General features: G+C 42.9%; 1 protein-coding gene and 1 long non-coding RNA gene across 4 annotated transcripts in view; one reads left to right on the plus strand and one right to left on the minus strand.

Annotated features, from left to right (window-relative positions):
* The first annotated feature begins 303 nt into the window (after positions 1 to 303).
* LOC133135331 (uncharacterized) overlaps positions 304 to 23,193 on the plus strand; it is a 57,263-nt gene continuing 34,373 nt past the window's right edge. Inside the window, exons 1-3 of one of the 3 annotated variants that reach the window (XR_009709383.1) lie at positions 304 to 435; positions 1,528 to 1,667; positions 2,491 to 2,549. This is a non-coding gene — a long non-coding RNA (uncharacterized LOC133135331). Of the gene's footprint in view, positions 436 to 1,169; positions 1,668 to 2,490; positions 2,550 to 2,852; positions 3,530 to 23,193 lie in introns of those variants that run through there. The other 2 variants (XR_009709382.1, XR_009709381.1) reach the window with 2 other exon arrangements.
* si:ch211-255i20.3 (transmembrane emp24 domain-containing protein 11) lies at positions 1,372 to 12,030 on the minus strand. Its single transcript, XM_061252257.1, has 5 exons — positions 11,901 to 12,030; positions 5,479 to 5,570; positions 2,850 to 2,975; positions 2,393 to 2,539; positions 1,372 to 1,521 (listed from the first exon to the last, which is right to left on the minus strand). The coding sequence occupies exons 1-5, from the start codon at positions 12,028 to 12,030 to the stop codon at positions 1,372 to 1,374; spliced, it is 645 nt and encodes a 214-aa protein (XP_061108241.1).

Raw genomic sequence — 23,193 nt, forward strand, 5'->3', positions numbered from 1 at the left:
AATGGTAAAAAGCAGAATAAACAACCTAGTTAATCAGATTAGCTCTATTAACTACAGTGTATTTTAGCTAATTTACAAACCGCTAACGTTATCTTAATTTAGGTAATGTAAACTCGTAAACACCAGAAGTTAATGTCCAATGTCCGTTCAATGGTTGCTTTTCTCCTGAGAAATGAGGCTTATGATTATGGTTGGTTATTGACTGTCAGACAGTAAAACACTTTGATTGATGTGAGCTGGACCAATAGTTTTAGAGAAGACAAATAACTGCACAATGTCCCTGTGTTCGGAAGACCGTGTTAGCTCACGATGGTCCGAACACCTATGCATAAGCCTGTCAGGTTCGTAGTCTCTCATTAGCAACAGCTTCCCCACCACAGTGGAGCACTATTACCAATTCAAATATGTCACTTTCTGCTGAAATGGATCGCGTATGTAAGTTTTTATGAAAACGGAAAGAATTATACTTTTTTTTTTTGTTGGTCATTCGTCATGAAAGTTGCACTGTTCAACAAGGTCAGTTAGCTTGGTGATCGGAACACGGTGGGTTTACGTTATGTCTAAGGCATGATTAACCAACGTTATCTAAGTGGCTAGTTACGTCGCTCTGGATAAGAGCGTCTGCCAAATGCCAATAATGTAATGTAATGTAATGTAATGTAGTTAACGTTAGAGCTTCAACGTCTGTCACCATTGCGATGATGACATAATGTCGTTAATATAGCCAGCTAGTTACAGCTAGCTAGCTAGCAAAGTACGTTAGTCTAATGTTGCTTCAGTAAACTTGACAGTACTCAAAAAGTGTAGCTATGTTTGTGAGATCGGATAAATCTAATTGTCAGTGAAAGCAAACATTGCCGGTGTTATCTCGACTAGCGTAATGTTAGCAAACGCTATAGCCATCTACGTTGCCTACTGACCGATCAATCTCGAAGTAGCCAACGTTACTTCGCTGGCTAGCCACCATACTATCCCGAAAACATTCGGCTGTCTTACCCGAATCTGGTAACCAGAATAGTTGCTCTTCTCTCACCCACAAAGCTTCTGAAATTTAAAATCTGTTCTGCAAGAACTGAACCTGCTATGGACTTCCTTGCACGTGACTTATCTCCAAAATCCAACTATTTATGCGCGTGTCCTGGCTTATTTATCTTCCTAGTCCTGGCTTTATCTATACACAGATATCAGAAATCGGGGAAGTTGGTGTTAAAATGTGGAGTTGACGGAGCTTACGTGTTGTTGGTTTCTCATTTTTGGCCGTGGTGTGCGTTGATTCAAACAAGACCAGCGTTGTTGATGCTATCAAGATTTTATTGTGTGACCAGTTGAGTGTAGAGTGAAAAAAAGCAGGCACGGATGGACTTGACAGTCTTATACGAGCTTCTTTTCGATGAGGAAATCTTTCAAACGCTTCATCTGCCAGACACCGACGGCGAGAAGAATGGACGTTTGCAGGATAGCCCACCACAAAATATTTCCGTTGGTTTGTTCACTGATTTGACGAAATGTCTCTTCCCGCTCCTAAAGAAACAGATATATGGAAGAGTGTCGGCGGCTACATTTTACAGAGGGTAGGCATCGGTAGGATGGATTTGCAACAACTCATATGCAGTTCTGACGGCCTTCGCCACACGCCACACCATCTCGGCTAGATGGAATGTAAGCAGGTAAAGCTTGACTCGTGCTAAAGGGGAATTCCATAAATAAATAAATTAGAATTTGTGTTAGTTTGCCTTAAAACAGTTGGTATTACCACTTCTAAGTTACCTGCTATGTCTTATTTAAACCCTGTAACCATAGCTAATCAATGAGAATGAGATGCATATTATTTCTCTATGCAAGAGGTTCTCTAGGAAGGCTAGGCTATTTTTGACAAATGCTCATTCATTGATTACATTCTAAGTAGTTTATCTTCATTAATGAACGGTTTGGCCAGTATTTGTTATGAGCTGAAAAAAAAGATTATCTGGCATAATTCAGGATAGCTCAGATAAGTAAAATAACTGGTAGATTGTTTGCCGTCATGCTAAAAAAATCAACTAGGAACACTTTTTTTTTTTCTGATTCTTTGTTCAGATTGTGTAAATGGTGCACCAATCCTGAGCCAACCCATTTGGTCATCTAAGAATCCGCATACAGTAAAATGTTCCGTGTTAAACCAACCCTAAACAGCCTCCTTTACACAGTGCATTTGATTCCAGTTGGACTCAATATTAACATTGAATATTTTACTGTATAGGCTTTGACATTGATTGTCAACACTGCAGTGCATTCAAACCAGGGCATAGATTCACGAGTCTGTAGGGATAAACATGCTATGGAAAATTGATATGGATATATGCTGTTCTGTCTTTATCACATGCTGAGCTTTATCACAGGATCCACATGCTACCCTCTGGAAGTTCTGCTGCCTGCTGATGTACATCATTTGGTCGATTATGTGCTGCAGGCTGTACTCCATGGTCTTCACTGTGTCTTTTGCTTTCACAGTGCCTGGGTCCATGGTGTGTTCTCCCGTTTGAACATCCAGGTGCAGTCGCTAAAACCAGGTGAAAATATACTTTATTGAGACATTTGTATGTATGCTCGGTGGCATGGGCTTTTAGCCAATGTAAGAATTAATTTCAAGTTATAGGCTATTGGCTGCATTTGAGGAAAGCAAGCAGTTTCTCCCAATACCTACATGAATTTAGCATATCCTCACTTTTTTGCGAGTCAGGCTTTGTGGTTCAGGAAACTTGCAGTCAGCCTATTAATGCTGAATTGATATCCAAATGTTGGGTCTGTGTTGTGTATTATTGTTGTCTTATTATACCAAACCATCAAGTATGTTGTGTGACTGAACTCACCAGCCTGTCCCCAGCAAACACTGCAAAGCGTGTGGAGTTGGACTGCATACACAGGAAATGGAGGCCAGAGGAATGTGCAGTAAATGTAAATTTTCCCTTTCGCCCATATCTTTTAGACATCAAAGTCTGCATAAGAAAAAAAAAAAAGAAAGAAAAAAAGAGTTTAATTTGTTCAGCCAATGATCTTATCCACATCCATTTGTTTAGACCACATTGTTCATTTTATTTGTTTATACAGCCGGCATATTTACTTGAACAGTTCAGGTTAAGACATGGTTATGTGTCACGTCTGTGGCCTTCTATTTGTTTTCCCCTTTTCTATGTTCTTCTTTTACTTCTCTCCCAATTTCGAGCTGTTACTCATTATCTGTTCCCCAGCACTAGCACTTGTTTATTGTTTAGTTAATTTGTTAGTCCATTTAAGCCTGCCTGTTTTGTTCTCTTGTTGCTAGTTCGTCAAGTATATTCCCCCTGTGTATGGTTGTGCTCGGCTCTGTTTCGGTCTAGCCTGTTTTCTATCCGTTTATATTCTGTTCTGTTTTGTTCTGCATTGGATTTCTGTTTTATGACTCCTGTCTGGCCTTTTGGACTCTGTCTCTCTGGATTGTGATTTCAGTACCTCTGCCCTGTTTGGACTGACCTCCTGGTTTTTTAACTTTGCCTGTTTTGATTACGCTCTGTCTGCCCCTTCGTCTGCCTTTATTAAACCCGCCCTTTTTCTCATAACCCCTGAGTCTGCGATAGGTTCCTCTGTCCCCACAGCAGCATACCACAAGCAAAGCACTTGTGGTATCAGACCACCCAATTATTAGGTGAGCAAAAGTATTGGATTGATTCAGTTGATTGGACAATTGGTAAAAATTGCAGTTGAACATTTCAAAATTTATGTTAAGTTTTTGAAGTGCGATACTGCTATCCTTAGATCACTTCTGTAGTTGCCTCTCTGATGCCACCTGCTCTAGACCATCTTTGAGTAAAGAGCTCAAATCATCCAAACAGATTTGTTTTTTACTAGGAGAAAGAAAGTGCAAGAAAAAAGTAACAGTAAAGCCTGTTTTATACTTTTGCGTCAAATCTACGTAGAGGTTACGACAGCCTACACGTAGCCGCGTTCCCTATGCCGTGGCCTACGACGTATCTTGATGCGCACCTCCCCAGAAATGTAACTACGCGTCGTAGCCTCTGCGTAGCCTATGGCGTAGGGAACACGGCTATCCATAGGCTGCGTAGATTCGACACAGAAGTATAAATTAGGCTTAAGTGTCAGAATTAGTTTGCAGTTGCACAATCATACACATAGACTAGAAAATTACAATGAGATTTATATTAAGATTTGTACTTATTGATACGAATATAATATTAATAATTTTGATAATAATATTCATCATGAGCCATTTACTATGTAAATGCTGTGTAGTCTGGATGCCTACTATTGGTTACTAGTAGGGCGAGTCTACTACATGCCATTACTGCTTTCAATTTATTGATTATAGCTAGGCTGCTTTATTGTCTTGAAATAATATAACACCCGCCACTCATAACAAACCGGTTACTATGACATTGTTTTTCATTATATACAATTTATCTATGCCTGTATCTACATGCTGAAAAGAAAATTAACAAGATTATCAGATGGAGGGGCTGCACTATGATTACAGATGACTTATTTGTGTATTCGCAGTTTGCACATGGCTATGTGTTTATTAGGGTGATGGTAAACGTTGGACTTGGACATGGAAACACTGAAATTGAAATTTGTTGAATAAACATATTTTAAGAGAAGTTATTTATGTTTTGAATGTGACTCATTCATTGCGCACTAGTTAGATTACACATTATGACTTTGAACGTCTGCCATTTGCACTGCAAAGACTGCACATAAGTAAAATCAGAAAATCAGAGACGTTATAAAACTAATCTTGCAACTGGTTCATTTAGACAAGATTTTTAGAGTGCTTTTGATATCCTTATTTATATTGAGAATTATAACAGCTGCTGATGTTGCCTTTTGTTTGCCTTACAAAACGCTCGCTGATGGCATTAATGGAATGTAAAACCGTGGTCAAAGGTTTAACAGTATACAGCATAGCTTTAAGTGGCTGGAGCCGTAATTTGGTGTGATGTTATTTCAGATAACTAATGATACCTTGGCAAAGACTCAAATATCTAAGACTGATTTTCTGGAGATGGTGTTGGCATTATAACCTAACTTTTGTGAAAATTTGGTACATTTTATTTTATCATTCCTAACTCCTTTACCTTTCATTTTGGGGTCAGTAATGGAGAAATCGCAAGGATGTGCAAAGTGATCTTGAAGGACAGTGGTAACACCATGAGAAGTCTTATTAGGTTAGCTAGTTAGCCTGCCATATGATTTAAGGCATTAAAATGGAAACAAATAGATATAGATGGCTATGATGCCTGCAGATTTATTAAAAGTGACTGTTTTTGCAATCGAGACTGGCACCCCATTGACCATGGACTATGGGCAAATTCATTGGTTGATTAGGCATTTTGCAGATCTTTACCGTAAAGGGTATTCCCCCCCTTTCTGCTGTGGGGTGCTCTCCTGCTGTCTGCATGTCTCTCCTGGTGCATAGGTTTTTAACCTGGTGCCTGTGTTTCTCACCTGGTGGTCTGGGTCGCTCACAGTGACAGTCAGACCAAGATGGGGTGAGTGATTTGGCTTCTTAGAGTCCCAATATTCCAGTAAGAAATACCCTGAGGAGAGCACAAAGAGTGTATATTCAAAAAGTCTTCCAGTTCTGCATAGTAACCATCATTTTCCTCTATCACTGAAGTTTCAGCACTGTACAGTAGGATATCAGAAAGAACAATGTTCAGTCAGATTTTTTAAAAAGTGGCTCCCGTAGGGGTGTAACGATGTACCGTATCGTACCGTTCGGTGCGGCGCGGTGCTTTCGGTTTGGTACACATTCTGTACAGTAACTAGAAAATTATTATTTAAATGCACTGCTACTGGACATCAGCGCACAAGTGTTGGAAAAAAAACCACCACCAGCAATCCTACTGTGAACGTGCTCCCACCCACCAAACTGGAGACAAAATCTCCTCCCCTCTGACCAGGGTTGATAGGTTTCACCTTTTGACTTTGCATTGACTGTTTTACTTGTGGATTTACACATCCACACAAACGCATACACACAAACAAGCACACACAGGGACACAGACACACTCTGCAATAGCCCTTCCACTGGTAGGGACATTTGCACACATAAAGGGGTAAAGTGTTGTTAGTATTGTTGCTTGAATATCATATTACAGGAACCACAGATCAAAGAGGTTCACTTCATTTGTTTCTATTTATCCACAACTCAAATAAAAAGTTAAGGTTAATTTATGAGGATAACATGTATAGGTTTCCGGTTTGATTCCCCCGCCAAGGCTGTGTCGAGGTGTCCCTGAGCAAGACACCTAACCTCCTGATGAGCTGGTTGGTGAATCTTACCATTTACATTTTTCGTCTGAAAATTGTCTTGTAGAAATTGTCTATGTTGTCGGGAGCCTATTAATCACACCATTTATGAAATTGATAAGAGTGAGTGCTAAATCGGACGGAATATATGCATGGTCGACATGGAATATACAACGTTACATTAAAAGGTATTGTGACTGATGCATTTATAACAGGCGGGGTTTAAGCAATAACTCACAACAGGCAGTGGTATATAGAAATTTTATCACAGCTAAGGGGCGTTGTTCCTAACCCCCGTAACTGTGATGAAATTTTGATATAGCCTACCACGCCCTGAAATGAGTTATTGCTTTTAGAAAACAGTTACCAAACATAATAACATAGATATTAGGCCTATAAACGCAATCTAATTAAAACCGTTTTTATTGGCAATTTCATGACAAGAATAATTTACAGAAAGTCCCAGGAGGTTGCTAAGCAGAGTTGGTAAACTGCAGCGTTCTGCCAAACTTGCTAGCTAGTTAGCTTGCAAGCTACCAAGTTTATGCCTTTCATGTTTATTTGTACGTCCCCATAGCAAGCACTACAAACCTCTCCAACATTAGTAGGAGCATGTTGGGTAGGTCGACTCTTTATTATTACTGTTATTTAAGGAAGCTCTGCTCTGCTTTCTTCGGTCCACCTAGTCACCCTAAAGCTCTCACACGTTTACCTGTTTACGGATACAAATCGCGCAAAATAAAGACCCGCATCAGATAGTTTCGGGATCACATGAAAGCGGAGGCAGGCCGTGCACTGCTTGTAACGTTACAAGTAATATTATAAAGTCTGTTTGTTAAGTTCATGTAGGGAGGGCAAAAGAGAATGTAGACCTCTGTGTGCAAGTGAATTCAACAATACATTTCTCAGAGAAAATGTAGTTTCAGCACTTTTTTTTTTTTTTTACTTCACAGCAGTGGTGATAAAACTTACAAGTGTGTTGTTGGCCTTACTGGTCCCCATTTGAGGTTAGTGTGATGGAGCTAGCCAATAGCACTAACCCACACAATTCGCTTTTTAATAGTGGATGGTCACGCAATCACATATAACACTCCCATGGAAATATTGTAATGTTGGCATAAAAATATCCATCCATCCATCATCACCCACTTATCCGGAGTCGGGTCGCGGTGGCAGTAGGCAAAGCCGGGTATTCCAGGCGTCCCTCTCCCCAGCAACGCATTCTAGTTCCTCCTGGGGGATCCCGAGGCATTCCCTGGCCAGGAGAGATATATAATCTCTCCAGCGGGCTCTGGGTCTCCCTCGGGGTCTCCGCCCAGTTGGACGACGCGAAGGAGCAGCGGCTCTACTTCATATCCCGGCCGCTTCACACTCGGCTGCAAACCGCTCCAGTGCGTGCTGAAGGTCACGGTCCGATGAAGCCAGCAGAACCACATCATCCACAAAAAGCAGAGATGCGATTCTGAGGTCACCAAACCGGACACTCTCCTCACCTCGGCTGCGCCTTGAGATCCTGTTTATGAATACCACAAACAGGACCGGTGACAAGGGGCAACCTTGGCGGAGTCCAACACCCACAGGAACGTGCTTGACTTTGTGCCGAGAATGCGGACACAGCTCTCACTTTTGTTATACAGGGACCTGATGGCTCATAACAACAGCCCCGGTACCCCATACTCACGCAGTACACCCCACAGGGTTCCCCGGGGGACACGGTCGAAAGCCTTCTCCAAGTCCACAAAGCACATGTGGACTGGATGGGCAAACTCCCATGACCTCGCCAGCAACCCTGCCAAGGTAAAGAGCTGGTCCACTGTTCCACGGCCAGGACGGAAGCCACATTGCTCCTCCTGGATCCGAGGTCCGACCGTCGGTCGGAGCCTCCTTTCCAGCACCCTAGAGTAAGCTTTCCCAGGGAGGCTGAGGAGTGTGATACCCTGGTAATTGGAGCACACCCTCCGGTCCCCCTTCTTGAAAATGGGGACCACCACCCCGGTCTGCCACTCTACAGGTACTGTCCCCGACCTCCACGCGACACTGAAGCCAAGACAGCCCAACAATGTCCAGAGCCTTCAGCATCTCAGGGCAAATCTCATCTACACCCGGCGACTTGCCACTGAGGAGCTTTTTGACTACCTCAGCAACTTCCGCCAGGGGTATAGGTGCAGATTCCCCCGAGTCTTCGGGCTCTGTTCATAAAAATATCACAGAACCTAACTTGGCTAGTCTGAGCGATATGACGGACAGCTCTGACTTCACCAACTTAGAGGACGAGCTTTTCGATTTTGACAGAAATATACAACCGACGAGTTTTTAACCAGAATTTACAGAGGACGAATTGCATGAGTGAGGGCGTCAGACAGTAGAGGACAAGGCAGCCGAAGCTAACCGAGAGGATTAATTGGAAGAAGTATCCAGAACCAAGGGGTCCACAACCACAACCAAGGAGGGCAGCTAAGTGACGAGTAAGTTCATATCTAGCTAACAAGCTATACCAAAGCGTTGGTTGTGGATATTTGGATATAAGTTTTGCCCCGTATTTAGAAAACTGCTACACTGGTGGTGATTTTAAAAATGCCTGCATACATAATTTAAGCATTTAATCCAAATAAACTCAACTCAAAAAGTGTGACTGTCCTTTAAGTAATTGAAAGTAAATAACACTTAATATTTGGTAGCATATCCCTTGTTTGCAATAACTGCAGCCAAGTCTTGTGGTTGACTTTGCCCTGACACTTCCTTCACCATGCTTCACAGATGTATGTTTTGCATCATGAGCAGATCCCTTCTTTCTGCACACTTTGGCCTTTCCATCGCTTTGGTAGAGGTTAATGAGAGTCTCATCAGTCCATCAAACTTTGTTCCAGAACTTTCCATCATCTGTACTTATTTGCAAATTGTAATCTCACCTTCTCCAATTCTTACTGATGAGTAGTTTGCATCTTGTGGTATAGTCTCTAAATTGCTGCTCTCTAAGTCTTCTTCAAATGGTTGATCGAGACCTTCACATCTTCCCTGTGGAGATTGTTTGTGATGTCACTGACTGATGTGGGGTTTTTCTTCACAGCTTTCACTCACAATGCTTGTGCAATGACTCGAATGTCGATGTCCTCTCTTTTCTTAGCCTAAAAATAGCTTGCTTAAAAATGGCTTCCTTTTGCATCAGACCGCCCAAATTGGGAGGACTGATGCAAAAGGTGATATGTTCTATGTTGTTTAACAAATCTAGACTAAACAAAAAAATACCAGGAAATAAAAGCTGAAATTCGGATGTGTCATCTTTTGACCTCAAACTCAATTGTCTTCAGTGTATCGCAAAAACAAAGGAATTGACCTTGCTGTTCAAATTACATTACATTAATGGCATTTGGCAGATGCTCTTATCCAGAGTGATGTACAGTTGATTAGACTAAGCAGGAGACAGTCTTCCCCTGGAGCAATGCAGGGTTAAGGGCAAATTATTTTTTTCCTTGCGAAATTCTTACCGTAGCGGCAAACCACCAAATGAAACATGAAACCACCGTAGCTGATAGCTTGGTGATGCTAAGCTCTTGCAACTGATCAAAACTGTTTGACAGAGTGGAGTATACATTTCTCTGTGATTGATACTTACAAATTATAATACAGGTTGTTAGTTTATGTATCTGGTCAGTTTATTTATCTACAGTCAGTCTGTCTGTTTAGTTACTGACCCCAGGAAATATGCTCCTTGATCTTCCATTTCCATGTCAGGCTCTGTCGTAACTTCTTTCACCATCTTTGTCTTGCACACAATCTCAAAATGTCCCATTTTGTTACACTTCCTGCACCGCTTGTTGCGTGCAGGGCATATTTCCGTATCATGATGCATTCGATTACAACGTGAGCAATTTCCTTGCTGAAACTTACTGTTTCTCTGTTTGTTGAACTGCCGCAGTCCTCCGGTGCTCCTCTTTGAGTATCCATGGTGCTGCTTTTGTCTCACCTCGTCCACTTCAATGTTGTTGTCAGCCCTCATCTCCGCACTCTGCATCTTTATTTGTTCACACTGATGCGCGATTTGGATCGCTTTGGGCAGCGTCAAATCAGTTTCCAGTTGTAGCTTTTGTGAAACATCACTATCCATGATTCCTATCACAATTCGGTCTCTGATCTGCTCGTCCTTGGTAATCCCAAACTCACAATATTCGGCTAACTCATAGAGATTCCTCACAAAAGATTCCACAGATTCTCCCACCTTCTGAGCCCGCTTGTGGAAACATGCTCGTTCATGAATCACATTGCGCCTGGGCACAAAATGGTCGTTAAACCTTCTGATTACTTCATCATATTTAAACTCATCATCCAGCCGAAAAGCATTATATATGGGTTCACTGTCTCTTCCCATTGCATAAAGCAAAGAATTCACCTGCACTTCGCCGGTCTCCTTATCCAGTTTCGAAGCTACTCGAAAACGGGAAAAACGCTGTCTCCACACCGGCCATGCAGCTGGCTGGGTGAAATCGAACGGCTCCGGTGGGTTGAAATTCGGCATCTCCCTTACTTGGTTGGCGTAACGTCCGTTACTTCTGACACCATGTCATGATAAGTGAGACTCTTCTTTGTGATTGATGGTATTTATTCAAATCAAACATAGGTTGACAGATCAACTGAGTTTTATTTTAAACTGGGCTTACAATTTCACCTTCATAAAAAAAGTAAAAAATCATTTGTAAATACAAGTCAGTTTCTGTTAACAGTTAAAACTGTTAAAACTGTTAACACCCCTAGTGTTAATAACATGAAAGTATGCTTTGTATGCCCCTAATGTTCACAATGATGTCCTTTCAAAATATCTTGGTTATTTTTAGGGTTTCAGGATATCTGATAGTGGTAGGCAGAGACTTTAATACAGTGTGTAATGCTACCCTGGACAAATATAACTGCCATTCACCTTTTCAGAATAAGGTTGCCTCTGCATTTTTGCTTTGTAAGAAGGAATTGTATTTATTTTGTTTAACATCTGAATACCACAAGGACCAAAAATAATTTTGAAAGCCAGATTAAGAAATTTAAGAATTTTTCTGACAAAGCTGCCAAATTACTGTCCGAATTGAAAGCCCAATGCAGTAATGAAATCAAGAGCCAAATTTTGTATTAATCGTGAAATAACTAAATACTGTTTTGATGGGGAAAGGCCTACAAGACTATTAGCATTAAAACTGTGTGAATCATTCGCCAACATAAAGAACTACAAGCGGAAATATAACTTCTAATCCCATAGAAATAAATCATACCTTCAAGACTTGTATGAATCCCAACCTATCTCTTCAAACAAAGAAATAAAATCCTTCCCATCAAAACTAGGTAGGTTGTCAGTAGATGAATCCCAAGCCCTAGAATCACATAACTTTATCGGAATTTAAAAATGCCCTTATTTCAATGAGCAAAGGTAAATATCCTGGGCTTGATGGATTTCCCCAAGAATTCCTCCTGGAAATCTGGGATATAGTGAAGTGGTTTTGTTTGAGTTGTTTGAGCCCATATTCATGGAACTGTAAGTCCAGTGGCCCAAGTAACAACTGCTCAATGACTTCTGTTCTGACCAACCAAACTCATCCATGACAAATATGTCTTCTGGTGTCAGCCAAACTCACCCGTTACGAGTGTGTCCTCTGGCACCTCCTCAATGATGCATTTCTCTTCTTGCTCCCCCAGGTCAAAAAACATTGTCCAAGTCAGTTCTAGGTAACAGAGCACCAACAACCCAGTCATCTGAATCCCCATGTTAAATGCTGCATAGAGTTTTATCAACTAAAATAAATGGAATAGTGGTGGGTGTTTTGTGAGAAATAACACCTGTGTGAGTGTGCTTGTGCAAATGCTGCACTGCAATGTTGAACAGCAGAGAAAATAAGGAGATAAGCTGCTATAGAGAAGGTCAAACACATGATAAAGAAAGAAATGGCTTATCTATTAACTGCTGTGTGTGTTTGCGCATTTTCATTTGCACATTAATCTTAATCCTACCTCTATATCAGAATTTCCCAACATTCCTTCCGCGAGACACTTTCCAAATTTACAGAAGCTCATGGCTAGGGTTGCTGAGGTAGGGGGTTTCCGGGTAACTTTTGGAAATCTGGGACATTTGAAATCTCATGTCACCACGCAAGTTGAATCACAAATTGAGCAGGATTGATTCTCCAGATAAGATTAAGTTAGCTTTAAGTTAGATGCAAGCCAAGTTACCATGTTTCTCCATTGTTCAGATGCAATGTTGGCAGCTGTGGACAAAGACTGTAAATGCAGAGAACTTCAAATCCATTACCTAAACTTTTTATGATTTCTAATTCTCTTTACCCAATTGTCTTCAGTTTTCACAGAACTATCACATTGTAACACAAATGCTGGCACTGAGTACAGAGGTCACCTCAGGGTATTACCAGTATGAGGTCACACAAAGCGAAACACCAGGTTAGTTACCCATGTCACAGAAAATGGAAGCAGAGGGAGTAGGAGATCAGAGCAGCAGTGATATGTAGGGGTAGGTTGTGCAAATGCAAGGTGGGACAGCTGAACAAGGCCTTAAAGAGTCTAGATACAAGTAAGGAATTGTGGATAATTCAGATCAACATCTTCAAGGTGGAGAGCTGCCGAGTACTACTGTAACCACATAGCAATTAACCAATTACAGTATACTGTCCTACATGCATCAAATGCTGTACATACAGCTTGCTTTGACACTCTGCATTACTTACTATTACTATGATGGGAAATATTTGTTACTGTATACTATACTGTAGGGTTGAGAAAAGACCATATGCTGGTGGCAGACAAGCTACATTTGCAGCTGAATATGAGACTGCTATTGTAAATATTGTCCTTGAAAACTCTGCTCTACCTGAAAGACATCAAAGATGAAGTAATTAAAGACAATTTTGCCCTGAGAAAATATCACCACTGTCAAATTTGGCCACTAGTAGCTTTGCAGAGGAATATGGTGGTAACTGAAGCAAGTCCATAAGGTACCATTTGAACGGAACAATCCCATAGTTCTAATAACTGGTGTCAGTATGTTATGGTATGTACTGTGTTGTCTGAAATCATATGGTACTGTATACCACTGGACTGTGTGGACTTAATCTATGGTCTAATGCAAATGACAGGCAAGATGTGGGGTAGTAAATATCAGTAGACTGCCTAAAACATTTAATTAATTGATTTTTCTGTTTTTTGTATCAGGACTAAATGATTGCAATTATGATTTGATGTATTGTGAGGAGTTTTTGTTATAGCGGTGTCTTAAAAGAAAATATGTGATTTTGATAATGGTATGAAGAGTTTTGAGAACACAATCAAATTTTCTGCATGAATCTACTGTTTTGCAAATGAAACCCAGTTTTGATGTTTGCATCACCTATTCTCAAAAAGTTATTCCTAATACATAGGCCTATCTAATTTGCTATTTTAAATGAAAGGAAAGGATCAAAATATATCAGGGTTCTCCTCAGAATTTTTCTAAGAAAGGAGGCATTAAAACCACCCACTCTTCAAACAATATGGGTAAAGAAATCATTTAGGCCAATCATTTTGAAAATCAACCCAAATGAGGAGAAATTCAGTATTCTTTTCATGGCAAAGGTCCAGCAAACCAAATCCATCATGATTTGTTATTGCAAAAACATGCTAACTTGGAGAAACATTGATATAATGTCCATTATTTACTTAAAATTCAGAAAAAAAAGTGTCTTTCGCCGTTGCATACTTAGGGATTGTCCATAGGAATGCTATTATCTATGTTTTCTATAGACTCTCCGGAACACAGTCAACCCAGCTACGAGTTTCTCTGGCCAGTAAAGGTAAATCAGTCATATAGGCAGCGCCCCTCCATGGACAAGCAACTATAGTATACCTTCTTTTCAGCATACAAGCATGGTATTACAGTGATGACTGAGTAGCATTTTAACTAATGAAAGTACTTTTCCAACACTGTATAGCTTGTTAGACTTGCATAAAATGACCCAAATGACAAAAAAATATGCACACCGAGACCATTGTGTGGTGGCAAAAACAGTTCTCAAGACGATGAGACAAAATAACAATAAAAATGTATTTTGCAATGCCCAAGTCTAAATAGAAGACTGCCTTTGGAAACCTTGGAAGAAATCACCCCTCTGAGGACAGTGAAAACGCCTTTAACTCCACATTAGAGAGTATTTCCAGTGACTTCATAATCATCTAATTGCATTCTGTATTCTTACAAATAAGGTCCAGGTCTGCTTTTGAATAATGAATGACGTGAAATTGTGGGATGTTTGACAAAGGTTGGGTATTAGACAACTTCAATCAATGAAATGCATACTTGATGTTCTGATTAGGGGTCCAAGCATCAAAGCTGATAGAACCCTATTGCTGTTGTTCAGATTTGTATTGAACGTATACACCAACTTTTTTGGAGATATACCTTTTTTGGACTTTGGACAGATTGCAGCCATGTTTTTGAAGGTTCATATACGGACTGCCTGGACCTTTGGTCATGACACAGCATATTTATTTGGTAATTTGGCTTCGGAGTTGAAGGCTTCTATGTTAGCATAACGTGTTGGCTTAGCATAAAGACTTGTAACCTATAGTAGCCTACCTCCTTCAAAGTTAAGAAATACACCTTACAGCAACTCCAAAGTGGTTTTATATACAAAAGGTATTGTGTATGTTCAAAGTTCATTCATGGAGATTCTTAATTTTCTACTTTGACCAATACGTTCATTGGGAATATATTAATGAGCCACGTCCATTACTATATGAGATCCAAAGAGCTGTCACTATCAGTGAAGCAAGCCATCATTAGGCTGAAAAATCAAAACAAAGCCATCAGAGAGATAGCAAAAACATTAGGTGTGGCCAAATCAACTGTTTGGAACATTCTTAAAAAGAAAGAACGCACCGGTGAGCTCAGCAACACCAAAAGACCCGGAAGACCACGGAAAACAACTGTGGTGGATGACAGAAGAATTATTTCCCTGGTGAAGAAAAACCCCTTCACAACAGTTGGCCAGATCAAGAACACTCTCCCGGAGGTAGGTGTATGTGTGTCAAAGTCAACAATCAAGAGAAGACTTCACCGGAGTGAATACAGAGGGTTCACCACAAGATGTAAACCATTGGTGAGCCTCAAAAACAGGAAGACCAGATTACAGTTTGCCAAACAACATCTAAAAAAGCCTTTAGAGTTCTGGAACAATATCCTATGGACAGATGAGACAAAGATCAACTGTACCAGAATGATGGGAAGAGAAGAGTATGGAGAAGGAAAGGAACTGCTCATGATCCAAAACATACCACCTCATCAGTGAAGCATGGTGGTGGTAGTGTCATGGCGTGGGCATGTATGGCTGCCAATGGAACTGGTTCCCTTGTATTTATTGATGATGTGACTGCTGACAAAAGCAGCAGGATGAATTCTGAAGTGTTTCGGGCAATATTATCTGCTCATATTCAGCCAAATGCTTCAGAACTCATTGGACGGCGCTTCACAGTGCAGATGGACAATGACCCGAAGCATACTGTGAAAGCAACCAGAGAGTTTTTTAAGACAAAAAAGTGGAATGTTATGCAATGGCCAAGTCAATCACCTGACCTGAATCCGATTGAACATGCATTTCACTTGCTGAAGACAAAACTGAAGGGAAAATGCCCCAAGAACAAGCAGGAACTGAAGACAGTTGCAGTAGAGGCCTGGCAGAGCATCACCAGGGATGAAACCCAGCGTCTGGTGATGTCTATGTGTTCCAGACTCCAGGCTGTAATTGACTGCAAAGGATTTGCAACCAAGTATTAAAAAGTGAAAGTTTGATTTATGATTGTTAGTTTGTCCCATTACTTTTGGTCCCTTAAAAAGTGGGAGGCACATATACAAACTGTTGTAATTCCTACACCGTTCACCTGATTTGGATGTAAATACCCTCAAATTAAAGCTGAAAGTCTGCAGTTAAAGCATATCTTTGTTTCATTTCAAATCCATTGTGGTGGTGTATAGAGCCAAAAAGAGGAGAATTGTGTCGATGTCCCAATATTTATGGACCTGACTGTATTTACTAGGGACAGTGCATTAATCAACATTTTCAGTTTCCACATCAATGTAAATGTGTTAGTTAATGGGCTCATTTTCATTTGTAGTCCCTAACCTGCATGTCTTTGGACTGTGGTAGGGAACCGGAGTACCCTGGAGGAAACCCATGCAGATGCGGGGAGAACATGCAAACTCCACACAGAAAGACCTTCTCATTGTGTGGCAACAGTGCTACCCACTATGCCACCGTACTACCCTGCTAGTGCCAGCATGGATGCTGGATGTCACCCTGCTAGCGCCAGGGGATGTGTATCGACTACCAGTCTTGGTCTTTTTAAAAGTGGATATACTCTTAGCCATAAAAGGTGGCATACATTCAACTCTGATATTTCAGCTTTCAAAAAATGAGTAAATCATCCCATCTACTCACCAGTTTATTTGTAAGCGTCTGCTTCCCTGTGTTTAGTTTGGAACACAGTGAATCTAATTTTGGCTGCAGCCTACATGACACAAAATATTTAGGCTACAATACCGAGCGCATTGTTTCTTCTCATCTATCTTAATTGTATGGATTGCAGCACGATGAATGCAATACCCTCCTCCTTCCATGGCTTTTTCTAAATACATGTTTTTAAAATAAAATAAAAACTCGCAGACAGTTTATACCATTTTCAGGAGTGAATGGGTAGGCTATGCTATTCAGCAACATTATGCCAAATGCATTGAAAGTGATTACTTTCAATAGCGCTGTTGAAAGTAATTTCGCACATAAAATCTCTGCAATGGGCCTAGTGACGAAGATGTTGAAGATTGGCGGGGTTAATTATTGCGACTGCTACAAAATGAAACGACTAATTTGTAAAAATACAGTGGTGTCATGTTTCAGTTTATTCTCCCCCGCTTGTTGCTGCTGTCTGCACACACCTTTGCCGGTGTCTCTCAAAGAAGATGCGCCAAATGAAACAGTTTGCTACACATCAATATAGGCTACTAAGATAATGGTTTATTTCAATAAACATAGGCTGACGTACACTCACCGCCGTGTTCCACCAGAAGTTAACTCAGTGGTAGCTTTTCTCCTGACGAATGTGGTTTATGATTATTGCTGCTTAATGTGGTTTGTTTAATGTGTTTTTATTTTTTATTTTAATTGTACATTTTGGTTATCCCTTAAACACATAAGAGTAATGACAAATAAATACACAACTTTTGTAGCTTTGATCTATTAGTTTCACATCAAATTAAAAAAAAAAAACGAGGTCTGCAGGAACATGCACGGCATTTACAGTGTTGCGTTACATATTTCTGGGATTTTGCTGAGTATATTCGCTAGCAGACTTTTCAGAAGGCCGGGTAACACAGAGAGGAAGAGGCGGAGCTATCTTTGGTTCTCAGAGATCATAGAGGAAGAGACGGGAGCATTTTATTGCAAGGGCATGCGTCTTGTGACACTTCCGCCCTATGGTTTGGAAAATAGCTTGGGGATATGTTGCGCTGTTCTGTTCTGAAAATATCTCTACCGAACTGGTATGTGTGTGGTCTGTTAAAATACAGTTGGCCATACATATCAAAGGGATGCGCCGTGGCTAGCCAGAGACAACTTTTCCAGGGGAGCCTCGGATTAACCATTTTAGCAAGAATGTATTAGATTAGGTGTTACACCTAGGTAGGCAATATACAAAAAATACTGTCAAATTTATACACATACAGTCCCCTCCAAAAGTATTTGAACAGAAACACCAATTCCTTTGTTTTTGCTATACTGAAAACAATTGAGTTTCCTGGTATTATCTAGATTTGTGAAACAAATTGGAATATCACCTTTTGTATCAAACCACCCGATTTTTAGATGAGCAAAAGTATTGGAACATGTGACTGACAGGTGTTTCTTGACGGAGAGTGCGTGCAGCTCACTTACTCTTTTTGCAGAAGCAACTGTAATCAGGAAAGCCGTCTTCATCGAAAGCCACTTAACGTATGCCTCCTTTAGAGGCTCTTAGGGGAAACTGCAGAGACTGCTCAACACAACATTGAGGTCCAATTGAGGGACGACACATTTGCCAGGTGGGTTAAGTCATTTTGCACCTTTCAAGAAGGTCATAACCATCCGTCAATCGGGTCCCTGTAGGCCGACATCGTTGCCACATACCCCCTCAGGGTGGACGCCGAGCGTCCAGCCTCCAATAGACATTGCAGGAACTCAAAGATGTTTCCTAGAGGGCATGCTAACGAGTCAATGTCACGTTCAGAACATTACATTACATTACATTATTGGCATTTGGCAGACGCTCTTATCCAGAGCGACGTACAACAAAGTGCATACCCATAACCAGGGATAAGTTCGCTGAAAGACCCTAGAGGGAAGTACAATTTCAACTGCTACCTGTACAACAAAGAGAAGGACAAGGGCCATTTTTTTTTTTTTTGAACAAACAAACAGAGCAAAAGTGACCAAAGTTAACTATCCAAACACTGCTTACCTGGCCAACTAAAAATACCAATACACAAAGCAAGTCACAGAGACAACAATTAAGGTTCACAGGGAGGTAGGGAGGGATGGGGAGAGGTGCTGCTTGAAGAGGTGTGTCTTCAGCTTGTGCTTGAAGGTGGGGAGAGATTCTATAGTTCTGACCTCAACGGGGAGTTCGTTCCACCACCGTGGAGCCAGAACAGACAGTAGTCGTGAGCGTGAGGTGGAGGTTCTGAGAGGGGGAGGTGCCAAGCGGCCTGTGGAGGCTGAACGAAGCGGTCTGGCAGGGGTGTAGGGTCTGATGATTTTTTGCAGATAAGCTGGGGAAGACCCTTTAACTGCTTGGAAGGCTAGCACCAATGTTTTAAGTAAGCAGGGGGGTGACGTGTGAGTATTTGGGAAGGTTGAAGACCAGACGAGCTGCTGCATTCTGGATGAGTTGGAGGGGTCTGATGGCGGACGCTGGGAGGCCAGCCAAGAGGGAATTGCAGTAGTCCAGGCGGGACAGAACCATCGCTTGGACCAGGAGCTGGGTCGAGTAGGGGGTGAGAAAGGGGCGGATTCTCCGTATGTTGTATAGGAAGAACCTGCAAGACCGGGTCACCGCCGCAATGTTCTCGGAAAGGGACAGTCTGCTGTCCATCACCACGCCGAGGTTCCTTGCACTGGGTGACGGCGTGAGTGTGGTATCCCCGAGGGAAATGGAGAGATCCAGATGGGGAGAGGTATTAGCAGGGATGAATATCATTTCAGTTTTACCTGGGTTGAGCTTTAGATGGTGGTTGTCCATCCAGCTCTGGATGTCCCTCAGGCAAGCAGAGATACGGGCTGAAACCTGCGTATCAGACGGCGGGAACGAGACGAAGAGTTGGGTATCGTCCGCGTAGCAGCGTAGCATATTGGCTGGCATCTGTGGTGATGACCTCCCTCCTTGCTGGGGGTGGTCCCAGCGGGACTCCCCTGAGAAGAAAGGACCTCAGTGCCCACTGATCCAAGGAGGCAGTGCCCTTGGGGGTGATGACCACCAGTACTCTCTTTTGAGTCTCTGCTGAGAGTCTTTTGGACCTCAGCCAAGATTGGAAAGGCCGGAGATGTAGTCTCCCTAATGTAACAACAGGTGTCGCGGCAACCAACATGCCTGCAAGGCGTAGCAGCAGGCCATAACGGACCGTCTGGCCCAATCTGACACGTGCAACTAGCCCCAGTATGTTGCGGACTCTTGCCTAAGTCAGGCAAGCTTGTTGGGTGATTGAATTTAGGCGGATACCTATGAAGTCGATAGCCTGGGCAGGTTCCAGTGTGCTCTTCTTGAAGTTCACGGCTAGGCCGAGAGCTGAGACGTGGTTGAGTAGTGTCCGAGCACTTAGGCTGGCCTGATCTGGAGATGGTGCGCAGATCAACCAGTCATCTAAATAGGGCAGAACACGGATGCCTTGGCATTGTAAAGGAGCCAGGGCTTCCCGCATACACCTGGTGAATACCCGGGGCGCCAGTGATAGCCCGAAAGGCAACACTTTGTACTGGAACGAGCGACCTTCGAAATGGAAGCGGAGAAAGAGATGATGCTGAGGGGCAATGGGTACGTGGAAATACGCGTCCATACTACAAGTCCACAGTAATGAACCAGTCTCCTGGTTCAACTGAATAGAGCATGTCCGATGTGGGCAGTTTGTTTGAGGTAGGTGTTTAGACGGCAAAGGTCCAATATCGGTCGCAGCCCACCATCTTTCTTGGGTGGAGAACACACCCCTTTGTGTCAGGGGGTCTATTTCTTAGCATCCTTGTCTAGAAGGGATTGTATTTCTGACAATAGCACAGAACGTATTTCTGGACTTGGCGCGTAGTCCAAAGTTCAGAGGGGGCCGGTGGCGAAATTGAAGGCGATAGCCATTTTTGAGGGTGTCCAGGACCCACTGGTTTGATGTTGTGGAGCCCCAGTACTCCAGCTGTTGGGGATTAAAACGCTGTGCCGCCGGCCGAGCACCATCAGTCTCTTGTCTGTGTGCGGTGTGTAGTTTTGGGGGGGCGGCTGTGAGTGGGCCGTGCACCCCTGGGAAAGGAGGAAAAGGGTTTTCCACATGCTCCATGTTTGAGAAAAGCCATGCTCTGCCTGCCTCCGTTGAGGTTGTTGGAAGGCTGCTGTTGTTTGACGGCGGTAGGCAGGGGCACCGCGAAAAGTAGGAGGTGGCAGTGACTGGGGACGTTTGAAAACAACACACGGTTTAATGTGTTGAGAGCGTGTTTCAGAAGCAAGTTGGCGGCAGTTGAGAGCCTCTTGTGCTGCTGGTCCAAACAACTGGCCAGGGGCTAAGGGCAGTTGGCGTAACACATTCCTTGCTGCATCAGGGAGAGGGGGCTGTGCCACCCAGATATGCCTGCGGGCTTGGACTAGCAGTCCCATGGATTTCCCACATTGTTTAGCCAGCGCTCCAACGCCCTGAAGTGCGGTGTCAACCAACTCAGAGGCTGTTGCGTCTGAGGCTGGCTGTAGTGCGGTTTGCAAGGCAAGCAGGACATGGGCCATGGTATTAAGGACCCGTCCCATTGTAGCCTGAGTGTTATAAGCTCTACACACAAGGTTGTCAGTGCGTCTACATTCTGGGCTAGGGCACCGTGGATCAGCACTCAGCACCTCATCCGGTGAGATGACCAGTGACACCACTGCAGATTCTACTGGTGGCATGGGGCCTAGGCCCGCAGAACCTGGGTCTGCCATGGATGCCAACAGCCTTGTGGGGCAGTCCATCCTGCTGGTGTTTGCCTCCTTCAAGGCCTCAGTAAACATCTTTATGAAGTCCTCACAGTGGGGAACAAACAGGTCATTGCTGTGTGTGGTTAAGCGGCAAAGACGGTTTGTCTGTATCATACTCTGGGGGAGAGGCTCTAAGTTAAGCTTCGCCAGAGCCATTCGGATGGCACCTGTCAGAGTGGTGTTGATGGCTCCACTTCATCTTCCGATTCCCTGCCACTCTCTGTAGTATGATCCCCAGGAAGCGAAAAATCATCGCTGTCCCCCAGAAACAGGTTATCAGTGGCAGCCAGAGAAAGTGTATCCTCTTCTCTGCACAAAGGAGAAGTAGGTGGATTTTGCTGTGAGGCAGGTAGAGAGGCCTTATCATCTGTCTGAGAGCCAGATTGTGATGAGTATTGTGGGTGCATACTAAGAGGTAGCTCCCTTATCTGTGTTTCTCGTTTTAATGGGGGCCTGTGTTGTTGCTGGGCGCTTGATCACACACTCCTGAGAGAGAGGAGAGGAGGCAATCCTCCTTCCCATCAAGCCCCGCTAGGCGTCCCTGCCACTGTTGCATGGTGAGCTGGCTGCAATGCACGCAGGGGTCGGACATAGCCTCTCTGAGATGGTTAGTCCCCAGGCAGCTGGGGCAACGGTTGTGTGGATCCTTCAAGTCCATAGGTGCGCTGCACAGCACACACCAGGCCATTCTGGTTACTGTTGCAACGATATGTGGTACCGGGGTATGGGCTCACAATTATTTATTTATTTATTTTATTTTTTATATCTATATATATATACCATACCATATATATATATGATTATGATTATTAATTAATTTTCAATTTTATTTATTCGCCAAGCTGCGCCGAGGAATGGGGCAGTTGAGTGTGGCCGCTAGGTGTCGGTTTATTGTTATGCCGCACCAGGGAAAGGGCGCTAGCAAGCTGGTGTTAGCTAGACCGGTGGAGTGGGTCTGTAGCACTCAAACAATATTCGCCTGTTAGCCGCGTTGGTGGAGAGACGTCGGCTTTTGCGCTATGCTGCACCGGGGGCTGGGTATCAGCAAGCTCACTGTAATGCTGTACCGGTGGCCTGGGTCTACAGCACTAAAGCGGTACTCACCTGTCGTGGCCGTCGGTTAATGTTTTGTTTTATCGTGTTGTGCTGCACCGGGGACTGGGCGCTAGCACACACAGAGTAGAATGAGGTGTTTACACGGTGTAACGATGCCGGGGTGTGGGCACCACACGATTCACACGTTACCTCACAATAGTAAGTTATTGCTAGACCGGTGTGGTGGGTCTGCAGCACTCGAGATAACTTACCTTTTAAAAAATCCAATGGTAAATTTTCCTATAGAGTCAGCAGAATAGTACGCTGTGAAAAGAAAAGGCTGTGGAAGCCAGCTGTTGGAGATATACTCCGAAGTTTAGCTGTTTTGAAACCACAGTAGCTCTTTGTAGAAGTGTTCTCAGCAACAGCGAGAAAGCGAAAGGCAATGTCTGACGTGCGCACTACTGTTTTATCATCTGGGGCACGTCAAACGTCACAAGGTGACAACTTGGGCATTAGTTCTCAGCATAGATGCGGCTAGCGCAAGGGGTTTCACACAGTCTAAAGCGCCATCTGGCGGTCTGGAGACAAGGAAGTAGGACAATGTTGAAGTTTTTGAAGGTG

The sequence above is a fragment of the Conger conger genome, chromosome 8 (assembly GCF_963514075.1).
Source record: "Conger conger chromosome 8, fConCon1.1, whole genome shotgun sequence".
In the NCBI taxonomy this organism is placed as follows: domain Eukaryota; kingdom Metazoa; phylum Chordata; class Actinopteri; order Anguilliformes; family Congridae; genus Conger; species Conger conger.